The sequence below is a fragment of the Anolis carolinensis genome, chromosome 4 (genome assembly GCF_035594765.1).
Source record: "Anolis carolinensis isolate JA03-04 chromosome 4, rAnoCar3.1.pri, whole genome shotgun sequence".
In the NCBI taxonomy this organism is placed as follows: domain Eukaryota; kingdom Metazoa; phylum Chordata; class Lepidosauria; order Squamata; family Dactyloidae; genus Anolis; species Anolis carolinensis.
Window position 1 is genome coordinate 231,045,049 of NC_085844.1, and position 24,942 is coordinate 231,069,990.

Here is a 24,942-nt window from a genome sequence, read left to right on the forward strand (position 1 = left end):
AGAACAGGGAGTGAAGCTGAAATGAGGCTTGGCAAATCTAGAGATGGGATCATTAGTAAAAAATAAAACCTATAACCTTGTTCAGAGATTTTATTTCTTTTTGCTCCCAGCATATCAGAATATGTTCCTATATAATGTACTAAACAGCAACTTTAAGGTAACCCAAACAACAACTCCCACCACAAGGCAAACAGAAAACTTTATAAGATTCCCTTTGGTATTCTGATTGCTGTTTAGAAACAATGTTAAAAATACAGACATAATCCCACACACATGCATAATGAGTTTTTTTAACCAAAGACAACGTCTTTATTGTTACACCACAGACATCCCACTTACCTGCAGATAGGTATTGCAGGCATTAGTTGCTTTGGCCAAGATGGTGGCACTAATAAGATGGATTCTGGTGGTGGGTTTCTTCGGTCATCCTGATCACAAGTCCCAATGTATTCAATAGGCTGAAGCACATGACACGACATGCTGGCTTTGTGGGAATGCATTGAAGAAGGATCTGGGCTGGTTCTCCATATTTTTGTGGGAACTCCACAAGAAGGATCTGTGCTGAGGTTGCTCATTGCATCCATGAGAGTAGAAGAAGTGGACAACTGGGTGTACGTGACTGAAGATCCGTCTTCTCTCAAGGAAATCTGAGGAGAGGCCTGTGGAGAGGGGGTCCTCGATTGCCGTGGAGAAGCGGAGGGATGCTGACTTCCGTAGAACTCAGTGCAAGAGTACCTCCTCTTTGCGCCCGGTGATGACGATCTTGAGTTGGGACGTGGTGATGGTGAACGCGGCCCCAGGCAGGTATCCTCCACGGTGGTTGTTTGTGGGGACATTATTGGAGAGGTTCTGGGGGAATAATGAGCATGGGTGTTTTGAAACTGTGGACAAAGGTCATCACTAGGGCCATTATTTGGTGAAACACATGGTGAGGTGTAAGGAGAGAAATTAGTCTCTGAAATGAAGCTTGCAGACGAGCCACTGCTAGGAGGGCTCAGGCAGAGCGGTTCTCGATAGCTTTCAAAGCCAGGGACAGGCAGGGTAAACCTTGGGCTAGTGGCAGCTGAGCTGGACTGATGCTCTACCAATAGATCTGTGTCTCTGCTGCCGAAAGGACCCCCCGAGTGAATCAGTTCATAAGATGGTGTTATCTCAATCCTAGGGCTCAAAGTAGGGGGGCCGGCAGCCTTGACAGGGTCCAAGTAGCATTTTGACCCTAAGCTATCTGGCTGTCCATACCGACCCATGTGATCTGCTGAAAGACTAGGCAAAACGAAGGGGTATGGCTTCAGGCCATAATCCGAGACATCGTCATGAGGGTAAGTTACTCCAGAGGGTGGGCTGATGATTTTATGTGAAGGTGTCGGTTCTTCTGGAAAAAGAAGGGTTGCTTTTAAGACTAAACATACCACTGCAGAAGCTGAGCAATCATGGGTTAACAAGAAGGCATTAGCGATAGTGCATTAAGGAAAAGATGGCAGCATCTTTACAATACTGATATTGGCTTAATGTAGAAGGCATGCATCAACATCTTTCATGTTCAAAATAAAGGAGAACAATAAAAAGCTAAACCAGCTGAGTACTGCATATATTTGCTTCACTGGATTCCAAAATATCCTGGATTTATCCTACCTCATAAGATAAGGATGGATTGTCCTGTAAATGCCATGAATTGCAAATCTCAGCAGCTCTAGTCAATCTGGTCAATGGTTCAGAATACTGGAAGTTTCAGTCCCACAACATTTAAAAAGTGACATGATTCCAATCCCCGCTATACAGTATAAGTATGTATGTATGAGTATGTGCTTTCAACTGAATCATTGGGATCTTAGTGCATTAACAGATATGTAAATTCCATTGATTCAGTACTTTTTTCTGGTTCATACTAACATTTGCACTGGTGTCTTTATTCTATGTTCTACACAGGACAGTTCTCTGTCTTAGCCATATCTATCTCTTCTCATGTTACCATAGTTTCATTCAATAGTTAAACTGGACTGAGGGACAAACAGGAAAATGACTGTATATGTAATGACTGGTCCAAGATACTTTTTTAAACGCAATAACCTACACCTTCTTGGACTTCCTACTCATCTGCCAAACACAACATTAGTCCATCTTCCAACAATGTTTCTGCCTGTAGCCTTTGTTCTTGTTTATCTGATCTCCAATTTACAATGGCCATATCTTCTACCTCTGCCCCCATAAACATATGTTTACCTTGCTACTATTAAAGCTTACCTGAAGCCTCTGACAAAATCAGGACCCAGACTGAGGTACCCACTGATGAATGGTTGTCAGTTTCCTCTATTCAAGGCTTGAAATTGACCTGAAATTTTATTTCTCTAATTTTTGGTAACCAGATTGATTGCTTTCATACATCAATGCTAAATATTGTATCACCCTATGCAGCCCTTTGAAAATTTAGGGCAAATATGATTTGTACCCTTCTGGATCCTATTACATTCCATCTTACTCCTACTCCTAGGGATGGAGATATGTCAACCAGTTCTGGACAGGGTTACACTCTCCCTGAAAGACTGTGTTCATAGCTTGGGAGTGCTTCTGGATTCATCTCTCCAATTGTCAGCCCAGGTAGATATGACTGTCAGGAGCGTTTGCTACCAGCATTGGTTTGCCTCCTCTTAGAATTGGAGGACTTAAAGATACACTAGTAACCTCAAGGCTGAACTTTTGCAATGCAATGAACTGTACACTGGGTTACCTCTGTACCAAGTTCAGAAAGTCAAATTAGTTAAAAAAAACATGGCAGCCAGATTGGTTACAGGAATATCCAGGAGTGAGCATATTACACACATATAAAAGTCACTTGACTGGTTGCTAGTTCATTTTTGGGCAAAGTAAAAAGTGTTGGTTTTGACCTTAAAGCCCTACATCAGTGGTTCCCAACCAGTGGTCCATAAGAACTAAAATATGGTCCACAGCCTCACCGTTACTACACCGTTGCAATGAGAGCAACTGGTTTCACAAAACCCTCTTATAGTGCTGAGGCAACGGGGATGTCGGGAGGGGAGAGGCTGATTACTCATGAAAGGCATGACAACAAGCCTCCTGACTGTTGCTTTTCCTGCTCCTCCCTCCCGCTGAGCGTGTCTTCGTTTTTTAGGCCTGTTCCTGGGGTTGTTTGAGGTGTCGATTCAGAAAATTGCATTGGATAGACCACATCAGCTCTAGATTATTAAATATGGTTTTCTGTGGGTGAGCAGATAGCGACTACTGGATGGCATATGTTCTGTATCAGAAACTAGAGCTGATGTGGTCTATCCAATGCAATTTTCTGAATCAGCAACCCAGATAACCAAACCAAATCTAAAATTGACCAAAAACTGACTCATAAGCTTTTTGGTACTAATGTTGGAGAGTGGTCCCTTGTCAAGTGGTCCTGGTCAAAAAAGTTGGGAACCACTGCCCTACATGGTTTGGGTTCAGGTTACATACAGGATTGTCTTTTCCTGTACAGTCTGCCTTTTAGGACACACAGGTCACCTAGAGGACCTTTTCATCAGCCACCCCAAGAAAACTGTGGAATGACCTGCTGGAAGAGATCTGACAGCTAAACAAACTGTTGAAATTTAAAACATGATTGAAGTCCCATCTCTTCCAGAAACTTCAATAATGAGTTTTGATTTACATTCTATTACTATATGTCAATTCTGGATCTGTTTTTCTATTTTGTGTTTTTATCTATGTAATTTATTGTATATATTTTATGTGCAATTGACTTTGTTGTACCATGCCTGAAGCTATCAGGAGAGGGAGGTAATAATAATAATAATAATAATAATAATAATAATAATAATAATAATAATAATAATAATAAATTTTATTCATTACAACTGTGCTGAGCATTTTATATCATTGTACTGCATCTGAACAAGGATTTATATCCACAAAATCTCATGCAAAAAAATAATAATAATCAGTTTTTCTTAAGACATAGCTACATTCTTTTTCCCCAGCATAACTGGAAATGACCTTTTATTACTTATTATTATATTAATTATACATTTCATATATAATTATGTACTGTGGGCTGTTTTAAATTTGATCCATTTAAACAATCGATTAAAATTAATATTATGGAAATAGCCTAGCACCCGGAAATTTGATAAATACATGGTTTTATCTTTTATAAATCAAAAAAGTCATGTGTAGTAGATTTTCCAATCAGAAAATTAAAAATCCAGAAAATTGTGTTTTAATTTGTACCCCCTAAAAGGATTATTTTTAAGAATAGGGATAAAACATGCCCCATTTTCACAGATTCAGAAATGCTCTAGTTAACAAAATCTTGGGAGAGGCATAGCAACAGAAATAGTGTGTGGTAATAAACACAAAAATATTGCAAGGTCTCATATTTAGGCTTAAATAATGGTTCATTTCATTCTAGTAGTTTATGGGAGAAAGTTTATCTAGGCAAACACTGGCAATGTATCCTTGGAACATTTATAATTTTATTGAAAGTTGAAAATATTGCACAAGGTTTGAATCACAAGGCTCCTTCATTTGATAGAGGAATACAAATTCCTTACTTGTTTCATGTGGACAAGTCTGACGTAAGAAACTTAAATCATGTCTAAATATTCCCTTCAATTTCACAGGAATACAGATTTGGGTAAAGCAAACTATGAGACAGATAGGAACCAACTCCCTTGGCACTCGCCATTCAACTTAAAATGAATATTTCCAACACAAGGTATGATTGTGTAGACACTTGATTGTGTGCATTTTGAACATATAAAGCAATTATCTATCTGTAGTTTTAAAAGACTTTTTTTTTTTTGCAAAATAACTTCATTCCTGGAACTGGCAAATATTACATATTTTGCTATTCCTGCAAACAACTGTGATAGGTTTCTTTATGCTTGTATTAAAACAATGCAATATACACCATGCAAAAGTTTGGATGGCAACTCTTTTGAGAGTCATGTCTATCACATTTATCAGGCAAGCAACACAAAGTGGAATTTTAGAACCCAAGAATCCTTTCAACGTGGGCTCCAGATGTTAAGGGTTTCTGCTGCCTAACAGCTCTAACATTCCTCTTAATCTTATTTGTTTGTGTGCTTATTGCACTCACATCCAACTTTTCTCTCAAAATGGAAAAAGCCTCCATTAAAAGTAATCAAAATACTGTTATTAGGACAAATTTAACTTTTAGAGCTTTAAAACTACTGTCAGCCTATGTTCTAATATAAAGTTGTCTCTTTTTGGTGGGAGGAAGGGACAGATTCAGGATAATGCACTTACATGGTGGGGGATAGCTGACCTAATCCAAACTTACATTTCCTGCCTCCATTTTTGCCTTGATATGGCACCAGTTGTCTTACTGCAGTTGTTCTTGTTCACTATAAAAAGGTAAAAGTTTTCTCCTGACATTAAGTCAGTCATGTCTGACTCTGGAGGTTGGTGTTCATCTCCATTTCTAAGCCGAAGAGCCGGCCTTGTTCATAGACGTCTCCAAGGTCATGTGGCCAGTATGACTGCATGGAGCGCCCTTACCTTCCCACCAGAGCAGTAGCTATTGATCTACTCACATTTGCATGTTTTCAAACTTCTAGGTTGGCAGAAGCTGGGGCTAACGGCAGGAACACATCCTGCTCCCTGGATTTGAACTGCCAGTCTTTTGGTCAGCAAGTTCAGCAGTTCAGCAGTTTAAGCCGCTGTGTCACCGAGGTATCCCTGGTTCATTATAAGATGTCACATATTTTCCAACTATCCAATTTTGGCAAGGCTGGTCTGTGTTAACCCATTGTCACCCACTTTTTCAGCTGCTTTACAAATGTACAATTCTCTTCTTTTCCCACCTTTCTGCTATGTCCTCAGCTCATTTCAAGTGCTGCAAAAAAGAGTGCAAAGGGGAAGGGAGTTTATCCTGTACATAAACTCATAGGCTTCCCTGATTTGAAAAGTAGTTTTTGTGTTCTCCACCATTTTATTACTTTTGTCCCTTTATTGCCTGGTCACATCCTTTTCAATACAATCTGATGTTCCTTGGCCACATATGTCCTTGTTTTCATCTGTGAAATATTGGATATAGAGGCAATTATTATATTTACAGTACAGTACGATGCTATAATTAGCTAGCAGCTAACTTGTGAATTATTCAGTCTGAAGTGTATGTTCCTTATGTTCCTCTGAAGCAATTAACCACATTCCAATTTTGGAGTCAGAAGCCTCTACGCAAAGCTCACCAATAGGAGGGGAGTTGTCTTGCACCCACACACAAATGCATAGCACACCCTGAGAACTAATTCTAGATGATTAGAAATACATTTGGAGCAGATTTCCAGTGCTGCAAAGGACTTTAGCAGTAAGCAGTCAGAAATAAACTATGATTTGGTAAGGTTTATTCCCAAACTACAAGGTTATTTCTCTTGAATACTCCAAGCTCATTAGACTTTGAGGCTAATCCAAATATCTTGGGAACAAGCTGTGCAAATTTGCAACACATTCACTTCAATACGTTTACCATAATTAGTTCATGTGTATACAATCCTATGATCAACAGGTATAGTATGTGTGTAAGCATACATTTACTCACAGATCTCTGGAATTTTTGCTAAATTCTATCAATAATATTAGTCACTACTGGGTCTGGGATTGGTATCCCAAACTGCTATTATGCTTTGTTCTCCTACTAGATCTCCCTCCCTCCTGTCTATGAAGAAGGAAGTGCTAGTTCTGGACAGCATGTCAAATATGGTAGCACAAAACAGTCACACAGTGTAGCACAAATCATTAACTCGAAGTCCTAATTTTAACTGTACAAACACACACCCTCTCTGTTTTAAAGAAAGGCCTGGGCCAATTACTCACTCTTCAGAATGGTGCTTGCTCTGAACTGATGCAGCAAACACCACACTATTTTGATAACAGACACAAAGATACACCAAAATAAATTCTTAAAATATCATAATCTTTATTTTAATCTAAATTTTTTCAATGTGATAATGGGGTTGCAAGCACTGGTAAAATGTTCATTTCTTTTTTCCCTCTTCAAGATTTACATGTATACTACTATGCAAATTGAAATCCTCTATTTGAAAGCATCTCTGCTTCAAAAGAGGAATGTGTGACCCTCCTGATGTTGGCCTACAACTTGCAGTTGTCCAAGCCAGCAGAGCCTGTGGTAAGGGCGTTATGGAAGTTCCAGTCCCGTAATATATACAGAGACACATATTCCCTGTCCCAGCTCTTTTTGAAAGATTGTCTGGTAAATCTTCAGTTAATTAATTGAAAAAGAAAGGAAGTAGGAATCTTCAATCTGTCCTGTCACAACAATTGCCTCTAGATAGCAAACTAAGCAGGTATACAAGTCTAGTCACAAGCTTCCTCAATTAATATGGCTAATATATATTTCAATTTTTATTTATTTACTGTATCTATATACCGCTTTTCTCAAGCCTGGAGAGACTCAAAGCAGTTTACAACATAATAATGGCAAAATTCAACGCCTAACATACATGTAAACCAAATCAAACATATAAACAAAAAACATATAACTATGCATTAAAATCAATAAAACTATTAAACATAAGATCTAAACAATATTTTGACACAAAAACATAGAATTAAAACACCTAATATGAACATTAAAATCACATGATCAAAATCGTAGACTGGGGCCATTCCAATTGTCAATTGACATATTCACTACTTGTTTCTTGCACTGTATTACTTTACTGGCCAAATGCTTGGTCCCACAACCATGTCTGTTTTCTTTCTGAAGGCCAAAAGGGAGGGTGCTGATCTAATCTCACTGAGGAGAGAGTTCCAGATCCGAGGAGCCACCGCTGAGAAGGCCCTGTCTCTCCTCCCCACAAACCGTGCTTGTGAAGTAGATGGGACCGAGAGTAGAGCCTCCCCAGAAGATCTTAACCTTCGTGATGGTTCACAGAGGGAGATACATTTGGACAGGTAAGCTTGATAGCCATCTATTGGGATTGCTTTGATTGAGTGCTCCTGCACTGCAGAATTAGGTTGAACTGGATGGCTCTTCCAACTCCATGATTCTAAGTTATAATGCCTGTTTCTAAATTTTCCTATATAGAAAAACGCCCATATATTCTACAAATTGATGCCTTTCCCCCATTTTTGCAATAATGCAGAAGGAACTATACTACATATGTTCACTATTCATAAAATCATTTTGTTAATAATTAATAAACCACATTACAAGCTAACACTGACAATCGAAATCTTCCTCTTAGCTTAGAGAAAGGAGTCCCACTGATTTAAATGCTTAAGAATAGGCTTGTAAAAATAATAAAAGAAAGCACTGAAGAAGTTGCCAGTCTATTTTTTTTAAAAAAAAACAGCCTAGAAGTCAGTACATATTTTTAATTGTTTGTGGTAGGCTGATGTCCTGAATGAAAAAGAAAGAAATCTACCCCAGTTAACAATAGATTTAATTAATGAGTGAGTAGTCAGAAATGACTCTTACTCATGACAGACAGACAGATGTAAGCAGCCTGGTTAGCAAGCCTAATTAAGACTTGCTGAAGCTCAGTGGGAACAAGCCATTGCTCAGTGGTAGGGCACACTTTTGCATGTCCAGGATCCCAAGTTCATTCCCCGACATCTCCACTTGGAAAAAAGATGGAAGGTAATAGCAATTGGAAAGACTTCTGATCATCTCAGGAGAACCACAGTCAAATTACCATACTGGGCTAACAGGACCACTGGTTTAAACCAGTATATGGCTGTTTTGTTTAATTTCTTTATATGTTAAATAGTTAGGGGTTTAAGGATTACAAATTAAACCGTATCAGAAAATCTCACTGTCTCCGCTTTGAGTCTGTTAGGAGAGAAAAGGTGGCATATAAATATAACAATAGCCTCCTGTTGTTCCTAGCTTGTGATGTACTCCTAGGATAAACATTGTACCCATAAGAAATTTCTGCACTAGCAAGAAGAGAAATGCACCTTCAGTCTATCCTTGTGTTCAAACAATCACCACAATGGTGGAAATGTACATATATTTCAAAGAGTACATTTTTCACGACATGGCTCATCTAGGTCACTGCTACTCCAAGTGGGGTCTATGAACCAGTGGCAATCTGTGAACTTTTGGCTGTTGTTCCACACAGAGGTTCCAGGAAAGAAAATGTTGAAGGCAATAGGCCCATTAGCAGGGAAATGCCAATGCCCCACCAGATACAGCATGAGCAGAACTGCTTGAAATGATCACAAGCAAGTAGTGAATGCCTCCTATTAACATCCTGCATGAAGAATGAAGTGGCTGCCAGTGAAATAACAACTCTGGTTCCACCCATCTATACTAGTCCAGTTTTGCCTCCGAAAAGGTGCTCCATGTTGACTCATAGCATACTTTCTTGCAATGTTTGGGTTTGCCTTTCCTTTGCTTCAGTTTCAAAAACTGGTTGGTGTGGGAACAGTGCATATGTTTGTGACATCATAGTCTGTAGCCATGGGAACAGTTGTGATGATACAAATTCAGCATTGTGACTTCACGATAGAGTGGGAAGAGAAGGAAGCTGATGCAACACGGCAGTGCCTGCTTTTAAGGTTAAATTCTCTAATTTGGCTCCAGTTTAAATCAAATAATCCAAACTTCAATGGTACCAAGACTGGGCATGTAATTAGCAAACAGCTGCCAATCATGCTACCCTGACTTGGCTCAATGGGACAATTGCTGGTTTTTTGGAAAGCATCCCTGAATAGAGAAGGACTAGCAAGCATCCCTACTTATTCAACACAGAAGGTAGCTGTTTTTTGTTTTTCTGAAAGGGTGGATAACTTCTGAAAGAAGATTCTACTATGTGTAGTCTTGCCAGTTAGCATGAAACAATTTTGCAAGGGACTGAAGATACCGTATTCCCATGATGGATCTTCATAGTCTATAAACTGAACTATTAAGAACAAAGGTAACTAAAACAAAATAAAGTTGTTGATATTACACTGCACTTACAGCAAGCCAGTATTCTTCATTTTAGCTAATGCCATGTTAGGCACATCCTGTTTCTATTAAAATTAATGGCTTAAATTGCAAGAAACGATCCAAGATCTAAAATCATTATGACCTGGAATAAGAAAAAGGGTGACCTTGGATGGTGGATGTATGTACAAATAGCTTTAACTCACTCCATTTACCTGTAAATGCCTATATTATATATAATGTTTAGCTGTGCTTAATAATCTACTTTGAGGCCCAACATTTCTTAGGTAGCAAGTCCCATTATTCCTCACCATTGATTACGCTGGCTATGGTATTGTAAAACATAAACTTGGCTTTTAGTTACCTAAACATAAAACTGACCAAAACAGGGCAAACGTCTGTATGCAAAGCAGAGACTCTTCAGATGTCCAGGATAAAACCTAAAAATTGTTAAGTGTTGGCATTAGATGCTTATTTTTAGCTGTAGTAGCAAAACAGAACTTCATCATAAAACAATACAACTTTTAGCACTAACTATTGTTGCCAGTAACACAAGCTAGATCTTAATTCAATTAATATGCTTTGTGTCTCTCTTTGAAGCCTGAAAATCCTTGGGTGGCATTGTTTGTTTACATTTCCCATTCACAAAATTGTCTAGTACAACATTTATTTATTTATTTATATTTAAACTTATATGCCGCCACTCCCCTAGGGCTCAGGGCGGCTTACAAGAAAGGCTAAAATCTAACAATTTAAAAACATCTTTAAAATATCTTTTTTAAAAAATCTTAAAAACACTCCCCCAAGGCTCAGAGTGGCTTACAAAAACAAGCTAAAATCTAAGCAATTTAAAAACAGCAACATAAGACCTGCATCAATTTTGTGGGCCACTCAGTTGGGCCAATGTGATAATCCAGAAAATATATCCATGTTGAGGAACGATCATTTCAGAAACAGGAACAATTTCAGTTGTAAAAGAAAAGGAAATTTGTGGAACCCATGGGATGAATCCACTGGAAGGGGGCCAATCAAGGAGAAATGAATCAAGAAATAAATATATATTCCATTATTAACAAGAATACGCTTTTTAAGGTTAATATGAATGGTTGCCAGGTCAAGACTATTTGAAACAGGAGATCTAGGAAGTACTCCTTGCTATATCAAAGGGGTAGGCTCTAGCAGTTGGATTCTGCATGATACATTAAGTATCAGTTACAATCAAAAAGGGCATGACATTCATTTAAAAAAAAAATACCCAGTGTAACAAAGGAACACACAAACACACTTACATAACATTTTCAAGACAATGCTTTCAGTTGGAGATTCTTCCCCTTGTCTGAGGACTGGAGAAAAGTGTTCTGGCCTTGTAATTCAGGGCCGAGTCCTGAGATTTGCAACCATTACTACTAGAGGAATGATCTGCCGCTATCAAGCTGCATTCCACACATCCCGTACAAGATACGGTGTAGAAACATATCTAAGAGAAAACATCAAAGAGTTTTGTGGCACCTTAAAGACCAATACATTCTTTTTGACATATACTTTGGTGGACATGTCATCCATGTCATTAGATGTATGAAAGTTTATGCCAAATAAACTAGTTAAAACTTTTATGCTGCATACTGTTCTTGTTGTTGCACACCTTCAAGTTATTTCTATGGCCACCCTAAAATAAATCAATAATGAGAGTGTTATTGCCCAAGGCCACTCACTGGGCTTTCATGGGTGAGCAGGATTTTGAACCCTGTTCTCCCAGTCCATATTCAAGACTCAAACCATTGTACCAGGTTGATTGGTCTTGTTATGACAGGCTAATACAACTTACTCCCTCCATCCCTATTCTGAAAGCTGCCTCCAGTAATATTTTCTGTGTAGAAATTTTGGCCTAATGTCTTTAGCTGTCATATCTTTTCAGATTACAACAGTTGGTTGTATGAGATGTCTGGCACAGATCAGTTACTATGGACAAGATTTTATTATTGTGCTTATTAACTTAGCTGAAGGAAACTTATCTCACATCCAGTCGCAAGTGGGGCTTAATTAAACTGAATGTTTCAGCAGACAGCATCCCCTTCCCAATATATAACAAGATGCTATGGCTATATTTCACTACCACCTTTGCCTTATCCTTCTACTTAGAAAGGGTTTATTTTATCCATTTGGTGTGGAGGAATATTTAGTCATTCAAGCCTCCCTTTTGAAGTGGTATTGCTCAGCTTCAACTTGAGCCCTCTGTGAGAAGTAGGCTTAGAAAAATTGCAGTCACATCCTATGGCTTGAAATGATTCCTATTCCTTTAGGCCGCAGGATGAAACTTTTTAGATCAAGAGCCAGAGCTCTGCATAAGGACATTAATAGAGTCATGGTGGGCCAGACCAAAAGCTTATCTGGCTTAGCTTTCTTTTCCCACAGTGGTCAAACAGACTCTTACATGAAGCCCACAAAAAGGACATGAGTGCAATATCAACTTCCTGATGTCAAATACAAACTACTGTCTCTAATACTATTAGTAATATATAGCTATGGTGACTAGTATCTATCTATGGGTAGTTTTATCTCTCATGAACTTTCCTCACTCTCTCTTTAAACTGTCCCAGCAGGCAGATTTCACTGTATCTTAAGATAGTAAACTCCACAGTTCAACTATATGCTGTGCACAAAAAGGACTCCTTTTTGTCTGTCCCGAATCTTTCATCATTCAAATCCATAGGATTACAATGACACTTACTTAATAAAATAATAAGAGATGTATGACCATAAGAATTGACCTATATATTCAGATACGGCATTTGGCCCAGCATTTGGCTTCTAGCAGTAGCTAGTCAGACACTCTGGTTACTGACAAACAGCCTATGAAACTTATAGTCTTCCGTTGTTTATTCCTAGCATCTGCTCCTCCTGAAAATGCAAAAAGATCATACAATAGAAGGCAGGGATGCAATTGCTAGGAGAAAATGTCCTTGCTCAACTCTTTTTTGGAATTCCATCTTCAGTGCATGTCCTGAGTGCTATTGCCTCCTAGACTTGCAAATCATATATGTTACATGCAGATTATTCTTCTGTATAATGGCTTGTATACAATGAAGTACATTGCACAAGGATGCTCAGCAAGTGAGTTCGCCATTCCAAGAGAGGTTTTCAATGCATCTGAAAGTCAATCTTTAATACAGAAGAAGGGACATGGCATTCCCCTTACATAATTATTCTGGCAATAGCTCAATATGCTGAATATAATTCAGTTTGTTTTAGCTCATACTGTATGCCCCCCCCCCCAAAAAAAATCTGCAGGACTGTTATTCACAATTTCATTATTAAAATCTGATAAAATACATCCTCTCTAAGCATTTTCTAGGTCCTTCAGTACAGCAGCTCTAGGGGATTCTTGGATCAAAAGCCTTTCATTTCAATAAGGTTGGCTACAATCTGAGGTTTGTGTATCCATGCAAAGCCAGGGAACATATCCTCCAGATACGGGGGAGTTGTACTATAGGAAACTTCCAGGAATTTCTCTCTGTCCCCTCACCATAACAGGCCTTCTTAGTGGCTGTTCCCATCTACTAGAATGCCCTTCAATGAAAAGCTAGGCTGGCCTCTTCCCTTTCTCCTTTTTATTGGTAATTTGATTCCCCTCTCAGCTGTGAAAACCCACAAGGTGGCCTTGGGCAACTTACACTTTCCCAATCTCAGGGGAAAGTAATGACAAGCGCCTTCTGAAAAAAAATCATGCCAAAAAAATTGCATGACAGAGTCGTCTTAGGGTCACCATAAGTCAGAAATGACTTGAAGGCATACAACAGCAAATGCTTTCTAATTACTTTATATACTGTTTTATTGTGATTATTTTTAATTGTTATTTTAAAAAAGACATTGCTAGGGGTTTAATTAGTTATTTTGTGAACCATATTGGGTCTCACTCAGGGAGAAAGGCATCATACAAGTGAACTAATGCATTAAATGAGTAGTATCATCTTAGTGCCTTTCCTTTCACTCTCATGTCCTTGATGTCTCTGTATTGCCAGACTGGCACCTGAATATGTGAACTGACTTCCTATGAAAGCAGAGTATCTAATCCAATAAACAATACGGAAAGCCTATTCAGAAGTCTATTGGATGGTTGCCTTATCAAATCCATTGATGAACAATATGTGTGTGTGGGTGGGTGTGTGGGTGTAGAAATCCTAGAAAAATTATTCTACTCTAGTTGTGACTAACAGTAAAATACAGACCTTTGTCTGCAGTGATAGGCCAGTAGTGGCCCATACATATAAGTAACTTTGTGCTCTTTCAGACTTCAATATACACATGTGAAACAGCCGTAAAACTATATGCAAAAAGGCACAAATGATTCTACTTCACTCCTTCCATTTGGAAAACTTCTTTAAGGTAGAAACTGTGAACTTAGGGGGAAAAAACAAAGAAAGCCTGGGGTCCTCAGCCCTCTTATGGTTACATTTCTGGTCAGCATCCAGCATCTAAAACCTAGTAAATTTTACCAGCTTCAGATCAGATGTGACTAACATCATTTTAAAAATAGTCATCTTCAACACTTGCCAACATGTGGACTGAAGCTCTTTAAAAAAAAACAATCTCTTTGTAAACATGCTTTAATCTTTGTGCATTAAAAATTGCTGCTGTACAAAGGATTGCTTGCAGACTCATAATGGTGTCTTTTGAAAGACAAGGAATGTCCTCCAGATTATATGTTCCATTGTGATCTCTTCTACACTAATTACTTCCATCTTGAAAATGCACAACATTAATAATTGTCATGGTATCCAAGCATTTAGTACAATGAAAACTATCTCTGGACCATCCTTCCAATTCATGTTCTACTTAGCATTACTGCTGGGTTAAAATGTTTCACAGAAATGACATAAAATAAATATGATGTAAATACATCAGCTTTGTAGCAGTTTTGCAGTATTCCATTCTTCCTCCTGAAAACTCTGGGTAACATGGATAGCTCTTCATGTTTTGAATTTACAACAGTCCTGAAGTCTGTGGATACAGCTACACTGTAGAATTATTGCAGTTTGATTCCACTTGAATTGTCATGGTTCAATACTATGGAATCTTAGAAGTTGTAGTTTTACAAGGTCTTTAGCTTTCTCTGTCAAATACAGCTGATGCCTACAACTCCCATGACTCCATAGCATTGAGACTTAATGGTTAAAGTGGTGTCAAACTGCATTAATTCTACAGTGTAGATGTACCCTGAGAGACTGAATGGCCCAAGGTCACCTAATAAGCTTTTGTGACTAAAGTAGGGATTTGAATGCAAGTCACAAAGTCCAATGTCCTTTCTGTCATGCCACAACAATTTCACTTCCTACTTTACACACACATACATTTTACACAACTGCTAACCCAAAGAGCAAACTACTGCTTGGAAATGTAGTTAGTTCAATACTACTGTCAGTGAAATCCTATCCACGTAAACTCTATTTGTGCACTTTTGGAGTGTTTTCTTCAAAGTGCACAAAATTGCAGCCAGAGAGACATACAGCTCGAGAAAGGAGGCTTCAAGGTGAGTTATTGAAAGAGGAGAGATTTGAACACAGGACTGTTCAATTCATGTCAGTTTCTCACCCACTAACTTGAACTTAGTCCTTTTGTAAACTTAATATTAATTTTAATTTAACTAGATCTGCCTTAGTAACTCATTTTCTTACCATCTTACAACCTATATTCGTTACACATTAAGAGTCTCCCACTTGGGCATAATTTCCATGTAGCATGGGATATAGAAGTAATGTCATATGTAGTTTTAATTTTATTGATATGGAAGTGCCATCTCCTGTAAAAAAAAAAAACATATACGAGAGAGCTCTTACACCAAAAAGGCTTTTCATCTTTCCCACTGAATTCTGTTTTACAAAAGAAGTTTCTTTAAAATAAGGCTGGTTACTAAGATGTGCTGGGAAACTCTTGAACTATAGGCCTTTCCCCATTTTGAAGATGCATTAAACTATCAAGTGTTCAAAAATCTTACTTGATTTTGACATGAAGCACTTCAAATGCTTCATCTGAGGTTGTCAAGAGCACCACGAGTCTTAACTGTCCCTTTGCTTCCATATCATGTATTGTTTTAAAAGGGTGATACAATTGTTGCTTCCATGTCGTACATTGTTTTAAAGGGATGATACAATTGTTGTCATTTATTGAATTTGATGGATGTTGGGGAAAGAAAAATACATATTGTTCTCTTTACTTCATCTCAGAACCTGTCCAGGTAGTTAATTTAAGCTGAGATGTTGCGACAAATTCGATTCTTTTCATTCTCACTAAAATTCAACAACATAAGATAAATTAACCTTATTTCTCATCCAAAAAAAATACTGAATCAGGCTAGTAAACAGGATTTGAAAGAAAATTATTGCGTGTCTACTCTAAAGGAAGTGGCATTGAGTTTAACAAGGCTTAAGATCACAGCCCTGGTTTTGCTTTGAAAGGGAACACATTTTTACTTTGAAACTCAAGGATGTTTTGTGAGGAAATAAACTTTGGTATCTCCCAATTGTACTATATGTGGAATCAAGCATAAACATTTAATTTTTCAGGTGCCAGTTAGCCCTAGACCAGGTTTATTGTTTATGAATCTTTGTATTACTAATGCAAAAATATTATATGTACCAACTTTCCTAAGACTATAATTGAAAATGCAAATTAGCAACTACAATTATTATTATTTTTTTGGCATGATTCTGGTACAGTAAGGATATCACATTTTAGATAATATTGGGCGATTGGTATCTGCTAGTGTTTGGTTCCAGGACCTTTGTGGATACCAAAATCCATTAATCATCAAGTGCCATTATATACAATACTAAAATATTTTCAAGTCACGGATAGCTGAATCTGCAGATATATAATCCATGGATATGGAGGACCAACTGTACTCATAAGTATGCTTTTGTTTTCATTCACTCATCATTGCAGTATTCTTATCAACAGTATGGTATGTTTAAAATCTATTACGCATCCATAATAATAATAATAATAATAATAATAATAATAATAATAATAATAATAATAATAATAATAGAAAGAAGAAAGATTTAAATCAGAGTTTAAGTACAACAAAACACAGTTATATTTTCTCTTGCCTACACTCAGAAGAAAACAGCAAATATTTAACATTTACTGGAGTTGACACATGCATTTCAAATATTTTCTTATTCATTGCAAAAATAATGCCACAATCTACCCTTAGCTGTGTCATTTAATAAAGACCACTCTACAACAACATCAGTTTCTACTATCATCCAAATGTATTTAAACCTTCCATCATACAGATAGATCTAGATAGCTACAACTAAATGCTTTAAAATGCTATCACAAAACACTATACCAAACATTAATGCCACACATTGCCTAGGAAGAGTTTAGTTCGGGTATAGGACAGGAGCCTTCAAACCTTTTAAATTCACAGTCTCAGAGTTTTGGGGGAAGATAATAATTCCTTATTTCTCTGTTTTGTTCTCGGGAGAGTATCCATTCCTGTTTCTTGGAATGCCTGATTTTCCACATTTCTATCACTTTGGGAGGTATGCATAATAATAGCGTAGATATGTCAAGAAGACCCAATACGAGGTTCAATGTGACCTAAGATGGGTCGCATTAGCTATGGCAATGGTGCAAAGTATTTAAAATGTTAAGCAGTATGTTTCTAAAATATTCAAAATTACAGATTTAGGGCTCAAGGAGCAAACTTTCTTTGCAATTCTGTCTCAAGAAAATAATAACTTTTTTTTTATTCAGCTGAGCTTTTGGCAACTGACTAGTTGTTGATAAAAATGCTTTTCATGGGGCTGAGGGATTCTACAGTCTATAGATTTGCACTAAATTTGGTTGTGTTTTAATAGGAAAATATAATTATGGTAATCTTTCATAACATCCCATATCTGTACAGGATGCTTTCCTGGACTTTATGTATGGATACACAAAACTGCAGATGACAGCAAAGCCAAGAATGTCACAGAGTTTCACTGAAGGGCCCTAGATAGCGCCTAGGAAGGATACATTTTGTCAGAGGTGGATTAACTGAACTCTGGATGCTAACTTGCCATTGAAATGTGGTCACACTGTATGGTTTATTGTGTTTTTATCTGTAAAACCTCTTTAAAATAATCCTGGTGTAAGCTGCCTTGGAGAGCCCACAATGGTGCAGTGAGTTAAACCACTAAGTTGCTGAACTTGCTGACCGACAGGTTGGAAGTTCAAATCTGGGGAGCAGGGTGAGCTTCCACTGTTAGCCCCAGCTTCTGCCAACCTAGCAGTTCAAAAACATGCAAATGTGAGTAGATCAATAGGTACCGCTCCGGCAGGAAGGTAACAGCACTCCATGCAGTCATGCCAGCCACATGACCTTGGAAGTGTCTGCGGACAGCTCTGGCTCTTTGGCTTAGAAATGGAGATGAACACTAACCCCCAGAGTCAGACATGACTAGACTTTTACTTTTAAGCTGCCTCTTAAGTAACAGTTTTGAGAGAAAGTACATATGTAAAATAATGCACAGCTCATACCTTGGAAACAAACTAGGGCATTGAACTCAGTTGGACTTTGTTTGAATAGGCATGAACAGAGTAGCATTTCGTTTATTAGGTATCTGATGGGATAATGGCTGCTATAACTAAGAAATTGACGTTTAGGCTGCTGCTATTTGTATATAAATATAGTACAGAATTTAGTACATTCATGACCTACTATATTTGCAGGGGTATTTTCCTCAATTTACTATGGAAATAAGCTATCATGGATAATAACAAACCCTGTTGAAATGAATGACTTCTGCTGGAAGACCTAGAAAATTTCCTGGAGATCTATCTTCTCTAAGAGTTTGCTGTCCTCCAATGTGATGCTATGGTAACGTCTAGTCACATGGAAGCATACTATAGAATCACTTGTGGACCTAGAAAATTCCTTGAAAAGACATATTTTGTTGGATGTGAGTAGGTGAAGCCTCCATGGGTACGGCAGTTGTACTGTACAGACCAAAGAAAAACCTGTGTATACTACAGAATATTAACATCACTGATGTATAAGTATGGCCAAGCTTCTCTGCGGAGGCCCTGTTATATGACTTACCACCCTGTAATGTTATGCTAGTGGGTACACATACTAGGGTTTTCTTTATAGCAGCATCCTGGCTGTGAAAGAGGATGGCCTAATTTGATCTCTTCTGAGTTTCCAGCAGTCAATGAAAACTGTGCTATTTTACTTGGCCTTTGGTTCTTAAATTGGATTTGACTTCTCTGGTTATTTTTAATGGTTGTTAATTGTTTCAGGTTTCTAAGACTATTCATTTGTTTTTAATTTTCTTTAGTTGTGTCATTTGAATGTTTTCATTCATCGCACATCTGGAACCTTGGGGACTTGAGTGTCAATGAGCTGATGCTATAAATACATACATAAATAAAGTAACTAGTGATCATTCTGATAAAGCCAAACTAATTGGTAGCCATTCACTTCAAAAGACCCACTGCTGTATTCCAAAACAGCTCCAGCCTTCCAACACACCTTAAACCTCAACACTATTTCATCTGCAGCATACCCACTAAGGAAATTTCTGGGGATCTGCAATTTGCATGTACTGGGTTGATGAACCCTGCTATTGGGGTATTTTTGTCATATCCAAGCAAACCAATGTTTGCAGAACATGTGTGAGACATCCCCAAAGAGGAGAATATCATAGTAGCCAAATATTCTGTAACAATTTACAGGCCAAACAAATAGCAGTCATGTCCACTGAGCCAAATCAGGCCTGTACATTGGACAGCTGTTATGATTACAGCAACCTATATTTAGCAGATGGCACCCATGATCCAATCATTATTTCCACACTATTACCATCTCTACAGATACCAGATTCAATGGAGCTGCACTTTGTATTGTTAAGTCAAATAGCTATCATGTAAGAGATGGTTGCTGTCAGCTTATAATATTAAATAAAGGTTATATTTGTACTTGTATCATTTTATTAAGCAAATACAGTTAACCCTCTGAATCTATTGGGGTTTGGCTGGTGGGGACGAGGGAGTGGGCCTTCTCGGTGGTGGCCCCCCAATTTTGGAACCCTCTCCCCAGGGAGATTAGGCAAGCCCCCGCCCCACTGTCCTCCTTTCATAGGGATTTGCAAACCAGGATGTTCCAGCAGGCATCCAATATTGATTAGTACCTCGTTATATATGCCAAATCCCTAGTTTGCCAGAAAGTACTATTTTGCACTTCATCCACTTCCCCGGCCTTTGATATGCCATTTGTGCTATCCCTTGCCAGCCTTTTTATACCTTGATCATGCCCATTTTAGAATTTTGGTCTTTGTTTATTGTACAGCCTGGTTTGTATTACTCTATAATGTTTTATTTGTTTTATTTTGGTTGCTGTATTTTATGATACTCCTTTTTAATGCATTTGTTTTTATTGATTGTGTTTACTTTTATGTCTTGTGGACATTTGTCCCATTTGTAAGCTGCACTGAGTCCCTTCAGGGAGATGGTGGTGGGGTATAAGAATAAAGTTATTATCATTAACTTTATTCTTATTATTACTACTACCTGGACCTTCTGTGGATACCAAAATCAGTGGATACTCAAGTCCCATTATATATAGTGGCATAGCAAAATGGTGTAAAGGTTTCCCCTGACGTTAAGTCCAGTCGTGTCTGACTCTGGGAGTTGGTGCTCATCTCCATTTCTAAGCCGAAGGGCCAGCATTGTCCGTAGACACCTCCAAGGTCATGTGGCCGGCATGACTGCATGGAATGCCGTTACCTTCCTGCTGGAGCGGTACCTATTAATCTACTCACATTTGCATGTTTTCGAACTGCTAGGTTGGCAGAAGCTGGAGCTAACAGCGGGCGCTCACTCCGCTCCCCGGGTTTAAACCTGGGACCTTTCGGTCTGCAAGTTCAGCAGCTCAGCGCTTTAACACACTGAGCCACCGGAGGCTCCGTTGTTTATATAAAAAAGGCAAAATCAAGGTTTGCACTTTGTGTTTATTTATATATCTATATCTATATATCTCAAGTGGTGAATGGTGGAATCTGTGGATACAGAACCTGTGGGTACAAAGAGTCATATGTAGTTGCAATAACCAAAAAAGCCAAAGAAGAGTATTTTGCTTTGCTACAACACCCATAATATGTTTCACCTCTTGTTTTTCTGAGCAACGTAAATCCCTGTTACTCACTTCATCCTATTCATCCAATAAGAACTTTTGATCATGCATCCATCACAGCCACAAGCGATTCCCAACTAATATTGCAATGCTTCCCTACTGCCCTCTTTAGGGTTAACAGCAAAAAAACAGTATTTTTTTCCTACAGTCCAGTCCAACCTGCCTCTTACTCTGACACAGCTTTCTGGCCAAGCCCTAAAGAACCATCATTTCATATCAGGCATTAAATGTTATACCTGCCAACACAGAACAGAGCAATAACAATAATATCATTATCACTACTGCTAGTACTACTACTACTCCTCCAGGCTAAAGAGAGCACTGCTCCTACATTCTGAATCCATCCACACAACCTTTCGATGCCTCAAGAAGATCCTGGCCAAAAAAAACTTCCGCCCAATACAGAGGAATCCAAGAGGCGCAAAATCCACAAACCTGCGATAGAGTTGTCATAGTCATAATCGAATAAAATGGAGAAGTCTAGCTCTTCTTGAGGACTGATATTAGAAGTCTGATCCGGGTCTCCCGGCTGGGAGTTTGGATCCGAATCGTTGGGGCTGGAAGCCATTCTCTGCGCCGCTTTGGTCGGTGGGGAAGGAGGGGAAGGGGGAGGAATGGATGCCCTCTGCGTCCTGCACACCTTTCCGCAAATGAAAAGACTAGGGGGAGATGGTGGTGGTGCTGGTGCTGGTGGGAGAAGCTTCCTTAAACTTCGGAGACTTTCACCCCTTCGCCTTGTAAGTTCCAAGCCCGGAGTGTCTCCCGCCTGCAAGGCTCAGTCAATGCACCTGCAAGGCGCGCCTGGAAGAGAAAGATGAAGCCCGTGCGGGCAGGCTCGGCTCTTTCGCCTCCGGGCTGCGCTCCAAACACCAGCAAGAAGAGAGCAATTAGCCACACGCACAGTAGCAACTTCCTGCTTCTTGCCGCCGCCACCTGCGGAGGGGAGGCGGGGGCTATTTCAAGGGGGGGGGGGGAGAGAAACAGCAGCAACAGCGGCTACCTTCAGCAAAGGACAAGAGGGATCCTCTCACCTCTGCAGGAGTCTACCGTATCCCATGCAGCTGTGGGCAAGTCTACATAGGGACCACCAAATGCAGCATTGCCCAGACACGAATCAAACATGAAAGGCACTGCAGACTAAGTCAACCAGAGAAGTCAGCCATAGCAGAGCACTTCATGAACCAACCTGGACACAGCATATTATTGGAGAACAAAGAAATGTTGGACCACTCTAACAGTCACTATGTCAGGCTACACAGAGAAGCCATTGAGATCCACAAGCAGGTGGACAATTTCAACAGAAAGGAGGAAATCATGAAAATGAACAAAATCTGATTACCAGTATTTAAAAAACTCAAATCAGGACAGTAAATAAAAAACAACACTCAGAAGCCAGAGAAATTCCAGACAAGGGCCAGTTAACACCTCCAAACAAAGGATTCTCCCAGGCAGAAAACAGCCAGGCCTTGAAGCTGCCAGACTATTCAATACTAATCAAGCTGGCCAATTGCAACATTTAAATTTGCATCAGGCAAACAAAAGTTCTTTCTCCCACCCTGGATATTCCACAAATCTATAAACCCCACTTGCCTGCTTCTCAACACCTCACAAACTCTGAAGATGCCTGCCACAGATGTGGATGAAACATCAAGAGAGAATGCTTCGGGTCATACTTCCTGGAAAACACGGCCATACTGCCTGGGAAACTCACAGCAACCCAACAGCAGCTGTGCCCACAGCCACACATCTCCCCTCCCCGCAGCTTTCTCCCCAGAGGGAAAAGAGCAGGAGCATAACTCAGAGTGCATATGCACTGTAAAACCAATGCTGCTTGACACCACTAACTCCCATGAAATCATGGGAGCTGCAGTTGGACATGGTCTTACCTGGCGAAAAGTACTAGTGCCTCACTAAACTAAAAGTCCCATGATCCCCTAACATGGAACCAGGGCAGCTGAAGTGGTGTCAAAATGCACGTTTTCAGTGTAGAAAACTCACCACCATGTTTCTTGTGCCATGACCTTGTCTCAAGATTCCAGTTTCCTGCCACCTGTAGCAGCTGAGAAGGTGGCAATTGCGACTTTGACTCCCACATCATCCACATTCCCATCCACTGGTGCCCCGTGATCCCTAGATCTTTCCACCTCTGTGTGCTGAAAAGTGTTAACTGTACTTCTGTCTTTCTCTGAGTCCCTCTACACCACAATGCAACTTTGCCCCAATTTAACTGCAATGGCTCAATACCTTGTCAAACCACAACTCCCATCATTGCATATCATTGAGCAAGTTAAAGTGGTGCCAAACTGCATTCATTCTACAGTGCAGATGCAGTCTCAGGCTCTTCAAAGCCTCCAGATCTGGGAACCCCCACGGTTAGAGAGGGTGGGGATGATTGTGTGTTAATGCAAGTTGAGTACAGCCAGCCCTCCGCATCAATTTTTTAAAAATACATGGATGGCACCATCCACAGATGGAAAGTATTTTTAAAAATCCAAAAGCAAACCTTGATTTTTGCCATTTTATATCAGGGACACAATTTCATAAGCATATAATGGAACTTTATCATCCACAGATTTTTGTATCTGCAGAAAGTCATGGAAACAACCCCCAGTAGTTACCAAGGGTCCACTATATCCCTTGTCCGAAATGCTTGGGATCAGAAGTGTTTTGTATGTCAGCTTTTTCCTCCCTGGATTTTGGAATATATGGGATATCTTAGAAATGGGACCCAAGTTTAAATATATATTTTATTGATGTTTCATATACACCTTATATGCACAGCCTGAAGGGAATTTTATCCACAGTATGTTTTAGTCGTTCTATGCATTAAAATTGGAGCACACTGAAACACCAGGAAAAAAAGGTGCCACTATCTCAATCAGTTATGCGGACAATTTTGGAGTATTTTGAAATTCTGGATATGGGATGCTCAATCTGTATTATATTTATTCATATCACACTTTCCCCCACAAAACTGGAACTCACAAAAAACAAATATTAATCTGGAATCTGTATAAGCACACACATCCTCAATAAAAGTGACAGTGTGATATATTCTCCATACAATAATCTTATAAATGTTTGGCTATTGCTAGCAAAGAGCAGGTTCACTGAGTTTACTTGTTAGCTGTTTAAACAGAGAACGATCCAGATAACAGGATGTTCATTCCAAGCTCTCTTGCATCTGTATTCGTATTGAAATTCTATAGCTTGCCCATTAACTTCTTTCACATGAGGCTTAATATATCCACAAAGGAGAGTTCCTGAGTGTCTAATGACTACTGGCCCAGTTTAAAATATTGTTACTTAGATGTAAGACCCATTAACTTAATTATTCCATATGCTCCAACTGTTCTGTTTTGGCAGTGATAGTCCCACATAATACCGGCTTCCCTCTTTTTCAACCACTTTTAGACTTTCTCTCCTCTCCTACTTTTTCCCTTTGTTCACTGTTGACTGCAAACTGAGCAAAAATAATTTGCAGAAGTGTTTTGGATTTCAGCTCCCACAATTTCTAACAGCCAGTAGGCTGTTAGAAATTGTGGGAGTTGAAGTCCAAAACACCCGAAGGGCCAAAGTTTGCCCATGCCAGGTCTACAGGGAAGACAGACAACTTCACAAAAAAGGAATCCTTATGAAAATATATGTTTTGACTGGTGAAAAGATTAAATGACATATCGGAGCTTTAAGAGGACTGAAAGAATGTTTGGTGGAAGTGACAGAAGGAATGTGCTAATGAAAGCAAATATCTGAGTCTTACTTAAGTATCCCACCTATTCCTTTTCACTGCCAAGTTCTACCTTTCAAGAGACTCCTCTGAAGTTTTGACTCATCCTGGCAT

General features: G+C 39.1%; 1 protein-coding gene across 6 annotated transcripts in view; it reads right to left on the bottom strand.

Moving 5' to 3' along the window:
- nfatc2 (nuclear factor of activated T cells 2) overlaps positions 1-24,942 on the bottom strand; it is a 169,813-nt gene that overhangs the window by 124,424 nt on the left and 20,447 nt on the right. For 2 of the 6 annotated variants that reach the window (XM_003223984.4, XM_008115600.3), the window contains exons 1-2: positions 21,537-21,973; positions 340-1,372 (exon numbers count right to left, since the gene is read on the bottom strand). In XM_003223984.4, coding sequence (XP_003224032.2) covers positions 340-1,372; positions 21,537-21,669 — 1,166 coding nt within the window. In that variant the 5' untranslated portion in view covers positions 21,670-21,973. Of the gene's footprint in view, positions 1-339; positions 1,373-21,536; positions 21,974-24,942 lie in introns of those variants that run through there. The other 4 variants (XM_008115599.3, XM_008115601.3, XM_016995453.2 and 1 more) reach the window with 4 other exon arrangements.